We start from the raw sequence: 6,531 nt of genomic DNA, 5'->3' as shown, positions 1-6,531 counted from the left end.
ATAGAAACAAGAAATCACCAGCTGGTCATACTAGTGCTGCCATGATCCATCTGTCATAATGAACCACTGATTGAACACCAGATGAAAAAAATCAGAGTAAACGAAGGTGCTTGAATCCAAACACCTTAGCAGATTCTTAAGACAAATCATGAGCTGGGGACTGTGGCTCAGACTGACGGATGGAATATATCAATGGTATTGCCCTACCTGAATGGCCATAGGCTAGTATTTCCATAGGGTGCTAGCTCTTTATCCCTTTCTATGCATTTTTATATCTCTGTACGACAGTAAAACTGGCAGAGTATGGGGACTTAACAATTCCAAGTATCACATGGAAGGTATATCATCTCTAAGATGAAAAAGCCTGAAGAGGAACAGTTCCAGACTGCATTCTTCTTCATATATGGTCTTTAGCAATGAAGTAGCAGGATGCCAAATATTGGGTATAATCTAATGCTGATGAAGTGGATTTATCTGCATATTGTCTTCTGCCCTTGAGAATGACCTTTGCTCCATTCTATTCATAAAGTGTTCTTCTCCAAGCTTTTCTAGTGTACACTGGGATACCTTGATTCAGGAACTGGGAGTTAAAATAGACTAAAACTAGCAAGTGGCATAACCATATGAAAAAGCTGTATATTTTTGTGCATGCAGTGAATCCCTTGATGTTGTATCCCAGGACAGAACCATTCCCAATACCAAGTAGAGTACAATATAGTTGTTTGGTTTTGTTTTTTTCCCAAAACACATGAGAACAAGTCCTCAAAACACAGGTTTCTAATGCTGATTCCTTCACTGCAGTTTTTTCTGCTTGTACATCAGCCTGCCTGTACCTCAGTGCTGCTGCATACTTTCAGATCACAGAGTCAATGATGGCACATACAAATTTTCATATGCAAAAAAGGAGAAAATTCTGCTTCACTGCTCCGAAGTTGGAAACACTGATGCAAAAGCTCCAACATATTAGCTGAATTTCTCAAATTGCTTTGCAGTATTGGAGTCAGAAGAAAAATTACTGCACCAGGCAATCTCTGAATCATTGCTTTCAATAACAGCACTAGAAAAAAAGGCTTGTCAAGTTGCAGTTCCCCTCAAGCTGACAAAGTAGTGTTGTTGGGCACGATGAACTCAATGAGTTGAAGTCTCATGTGAGTCCAAAGTTGGAATAGCCATGGCTTAAAATATGTCTTACACAAAGAACTTTCAGTGACTGTACACGCCATTTCTAAAGCGTAACAGCTGGGTCTGAGGTAAAAAAACCCAGCAAAACTGAATTAAAAAAAAAAAAGAAGCAAGTCTTACATGCCTGCTTTCATATATTCTCTCTTCAGATAAAAAGAATATTCTTTCAATACTCTTTCTTATGTGTTTTGGGCTTAAATTTTAAAGTGCTGTATGCTCCTTCAACAGCTTTGGGCAAGTACATGGGATGTCTTTCCAACCTCTTCCTAGAGCCGGTGGTTCTCCGCTGGCTGTTTCTTTGAGACTGATTTGCAGCCTTTGCTGTTTGGGCAGTATCTTGTGAATATCTTCGGGGAGCACGAAGGATCCAGTTTGAATGTAAACTGTGTTCACTTGTGCTGGTAGCAACTGAAAAACAGAAGAGAATCTGGCATTAACAGTTTGCCAGTTGTATTTTTGCACGCACAGTGAGAGAAAAAGGTGCCTGCTGGGTCCTTCCTGGGGGTAATACTCAGAAACCAACCTGGTTTCCCTGTAGGATATTTCTTGGGATGGAACTCATATTATTTAGCACTTCAGTGTCTGCTGGGTAAATAGTTATGACAGAGATAGTCCCTTTATATGCACTTTTAGGGCACAGCTAATGTGACCTGTTTCAAATATCTACCTTAGCCTAAGACAAAGGAAAGAAATGTCTGTTTCTCTTCACTGATTATACATGATAGATGATAAGCTCAGATAGGCACATCTTCATTTATTTGGGAAATAACATCCTTTCTAATGGAAATGTACTGTTATTTAGCCTAATCTCTAGATTACTTCTATTTTGCTAGTTGGAGAGAAAATATCCAACTATTTCTCAGTGCAAAAAACCAAAAAACAGATGAAGAAAAAAAATATCTTGATATTTTTTTATATCCCTTCTCCAAAGACAGCTTGGGGTAGAGATGTCAAGGTGGAATTCTGCCCTGGGCAGAAGGCAAGCACTATTCCAGCACTACACATGCTACATTTGCTCATGTAGTGGCCACACATAAAATAGTCACATCATTTGAACAGAGAACAAGCAGTGTATTGCTGGAATTTCACATACTGTATGTAATGGCCCTAGATTTGGGAAGCAACATTTGGAGGTAAACTGTGTTCATTAAATAAACAACCATGGTTTTACAGTGCCACTTCTCCATCTATCCTCTGAACACCAAAAGTACTAATATTTTGTCTGGTTTATACTGTACCATCAAAATCAACATCCACATTTGGCAGACCCACATCAGGAACTCTCCGCCATCTCTCTGAATCCAGGTCTGCTATAACTGAGTCGAAGAAAGCTATAGCTTCTTTTATATCTGAACTGGACTGCAGGCCTTTTCTCTCCATGGATACCTGTTGTTCACACAGAGGAGAAAAAAGAGTTAGTTAAGCGTTGAGCACAGACTCCTTAATGAGAAAACTGTGTAAGGAAGCTGCAAAAACTGTATTTTATTTCATACTGTCAGAAAAGGACACAGGTCCAGACTACTCCACATTCAGTAGTCATCAAAGACAGCAGAACAGCAGCCAAACAAGCATCCATCTTGTTACATACTCAACACCAAACATCTTCCTCTTGGGCACTGCTAGCCAGGTGTTATAAAATCCCTCAGAATCCTTGTATCAGGCCATTTAATTAGGTGGGTAAGTGACAGCTGGACTTTGTGGCCTGATTTATTCTACCTAGCAGTAGGCACCTAATGAGGCACACATTAGAAATGTTGTCATGCAGGGTTCTTTCTTTAAGTAATGCAGGGCTTGAGTACCTTCAGAAGATGAGTCAGGCCTTAGGTAGGCTGAATTCCCCTCTTCAAGCATTTTTCTCTTAGCTGCAGAGGGATTGTGGGGTAACTTGGTTACTAATTTAAGTATCTTATTAAAATGCCTAGGTTAGGTGAAATGAATCCAGATATAAATTGCTAAGTCTTTTTGAAATTGAAAAAGAGTGCTACAATATGAATCATTCAACACTGTGATAAGTCCCACAGGAAAGCCACAGGGTTTAAAATTAGGTGCCTGTCTTGAAAAAAAAAAAAAGTTAATACTTGTCTATGAATGCTGAAGCAGTTATAAAGCCTTGCTTAGCAATTCTATAGGTCCATATGGGATGAATTCTTCCTGCCAGCCCTACCTAATGAAGGGCTGTTGATTTTCCCTGCTAGTCCAAGCTGGCTGTATTGTCAGGGAGCAATAGAGAAAGTACAGCAATTCAGAAAGTACTACCTTGGCTTTCAAACATGCAAGCAAAAGGTACATGCTGTATCACATCTCTGAAGGACCAGCTTGCCCCCTATTCTGTGGAGGCAGAGTCATGAGCTAGCTTATTCTTTTCCTGACACTATGGGTTGATTAGCAGCCTCACAAGTGCTGAAATGTAACTGCTGCCACATATCTACTGAAAACAGTGATTGCTATTATGACTAATTCCTTATTGGTCAAAAGACATTTCAAAGAAATGTCTCTGTACATCCAGTATCTGACACACCTCTCTGTTCTTCTCTCTCACCAGACCCAACTGGAAAATTTTAATTGCTTGGTCAGCCTGCACTCAAGGCCCTAGCATGTCTTTGGATTAAAGCTCCCATGAGAACAGGGTTGTCCAGGCAAAGTAACTTCCTATTAATCATGCAGCAGATAAGAGAAAAAATTAATTTCCACTGGTATGTAATTTAATAAAAACAGGTAGTTACAGAAAAAAACACATTAAATCCTGTTGATAAGATGAACCTTGCAATCTGTGAATATAAAATCTGTCGTTAAAAAGCAGAGTATTCTGGGTATTCTAGAAGTCTTCCTGAGCTTTCCCCAATTTTTGTGAAGTCAGAGTGTGCAGCTGTGACCCTGTCATTTGTGTAAGAATGACTCATATATGTGGCATATCCTGCTGACGTTCCTTCCTGTTCCTAAGTGGATGGCTCGTGGAGATAGTGTGCCAGCCAGTGCCAGGGCTGTTCATACAGAAGAGCTAGCAGGCCACAGCCAGAAAACAGCACTCTTAGCCTCAGTCTGTGGGAGATTCATTTCTTTGCCAAACCCAAGTTAAGCTTTTGGCATTTTTCTTGCCTGGTATTTTCAGTGGCAAATCTCAGAAACTCACAGACCTGCATGAAGTCTAGTTGTGCAGAACCCACCTCCCAGTCTCCTGCTCTATGATATTAGCATGTTTTTGCACTCATTTTTTCCCATCTGGCTGATGGTTAGTCATGTACTGCTCCGCTCTGCCACTGCCCAGGTCATTAGACAACTGGCATGCCATGAATCTCCACAGCCTCTGGCCAATCTTTGTGTGACAGTACACAGAGTCAGTTCACAGTGTTGAGATTCATCACTTGGCACCATAAAGCCAGTCCCCTGTTTCTCAGTCATCCTCTTTGGATGTTTTCCTGGCCCTAAATAGTAATGTCTTTACAAAATCTATCTTCTCTGCCCCCAAAGCTGAGTGCTGTTTCCTGCTATTATTCCTAGCTTGTGAGAGTCACTTTTCAAAGCATTAAAAAGATTACATAAAAGCCAAGAAAACCAAATGAAAAATTCTCACTGACTGAATGGATGTTAGATCAAAACATAAAATCAAAAAGGGTGGTATCTAGCCCTAAACACGTGAGTCTTGTCCTTTGGTTAAGCAATGCCTGGAACAGAGCTTAACTTCAGCCATTCTGACATTCTGCTGTGACAGAACATTTAGATGTGGCAATAACTTTTTTGTAAAGTCTTTGTGGCCAAATCAGTAAGTCATCCATATATCCCTTCTTCCCACCACCCCCATTAGTATCCACTTTAAAGACTGTGCAGGGTAACCTGTGAGTCTGCTGTCAAATCCTGTTTGTGGTCATGTTACCTAAACACACCACCCCACCTGCTGCAATCTTTTCCTTTGTCCCCACTGAATCATGTCCAGTCATATTAATGATTGAAACATCTAGAGACATGAAATCTAGAAACTGCAACCAGGAGGAAGCTTTGCAATGTTTTTCTCTCTATGATACATAGAAATAGTCGGCACCAAAGATGATATTTCAGTTTTACTTTTGTGGTACCATTACAGGTAAAGGTGAAGAATTATACTGTCTCAAAATGACCTGCTAATTTATTAATCAACAGAGAAAGGAGCCCTTAACTCCTCATGCCCTACAGCCTGTCAGTAGAGCTTGCACTGATGTTAAACATAGCACTGACAAGCTAAATGACCAGTCAGAAAAAATCATATTTGTTTCAATAAATTTACAATTATTCTGTGTAAGTAATTTTATGCTGACAAAAAGCTGCCAGTAAACCTAGGGATTCGTGTGTTGCTCAGTCATTAATAACTATAAATAACTATTGTGGGGAATTCTGAGGCACTTAAGTAGCCTGTCAGAGAGAACATCTCATTCTTTCAGAACACATTTTCAGGTACTTCCCATACTCTCATACCTCCTTCTTTCTCCTGTTTTCTCCTCCTTCACACAGACACAGACATATACATTTATTTTCATGACCAGTCATTCCTGCTGAATTTCACATTACTCAAAAAGTATCTTAAGGTATTTAGCAGCATTTCAAATGATGTAACAGTAAAAAGACAACTGGCTGAGACCAATAAAGCAGAAAAACAGCACAGGTCATACGGTTAATTGCTTCATGTCTTTAGACCAAGCACACAGCAAAAGTCTTGGGAATTACCTTAAAAGACTCTTTGGAAGGAAGTGGAAGGAATGCCTTCTTTCCAGTGCTGGATGATTTTGTGGACGTTGGGGAATCTGCAGCCGTATGCATGTATTTCAAGTTGTTGATGTTTTCAAGATATTTTTTCCTCAAGGCTAACAGATCCTGTAAGTACTTCAGGCAGTCCTGAGTCTTAGAGTACACCCAGTCTCTCTCTTCCTCTTTTGGCTGCGAGCAAGACTCGATGCTGCTTGTACTTTTGCATTTTTTTAATGGTTCACTAACTTTTTCCTGCTCACCTCCAAGGATGTACATAGAAGTACTGCGGATCAATCTCACCGCGGAACCTGTGCCGTCACAGTAAGGGATGTCATCTGTCACATTTCTTCGGTGGGAATTGGGGTGGAATATAGAATGGATCTTTTTGAACATAGTGTGTCCCTTCTTCCCCTTTACACCTCTTCTCTTTCAGCTCCTCAATGTAATTCTAGCTCTGGCAATCGGCAGCTGTTACTCTTGCCCTTAGCAGACAGATACTGCTTCGCCCTTTCATTCGGCTGCCGCTGCCCACCAAAACCATCAGCCTGGAAGTGGATGCGGATGTTCCCTCCCCGCCGCTCCCGGGCTCCGCTCGCTCCCCGCGCGGCCACCTTCCGCCGGGCGCTGACCGTG

At 40.9% G+C, this 6,531-nt stretch overlaps 1 protein-coding gene across 1 annotated transcript; it reads right to left on the bottom strand.

The window, feature by feature from the left end:
* Positions 1 to 1,326: 1,326 nt before the first annotated feature.
* Positions 1,327 to 6,291, bottom strand: C1H13orf42 (chromosome 1 C13orf42 homolog). The gene is made up of 3 exons (XM_051622821.1): positions 5,878 to 6,291; positions 2,421 to 2,568; positions 1,327 to 1,590 (listed from the first exon to the last, which is right to left on the bottom strand). The coding sequence occupies exons 1-3, from the start codon at positions 6,289 to 6,291 to the stop codon at positions 1,349 to 1,351; spliced, it is 804 nt and encodes a 267-aa protein (XP_051478781.1). The 3' UTR covers positions 1,327 to 1,348.
* Between the last annotated feature and the right edge of the window lie 240 nt (positions 6,292 to 6,531).

Source organism: Apus apus, chromosome 1 (assembly GCF_020740795.1).
Source record: "Apus apus isolate bApuApu2 chromosome 1, bApuApu2.pri.cur, whole genome shotgun sequence".
Classification (NCBI taxonomy): domain Eukaryota; kingdom Metazoa; phylum Chordata; class Aves; order Apodiformes; family Apodidae; genus Apus; species Apus apus.
This window is presented reverse-complemented; position numbering and strand designations above follow the sequence as displayed.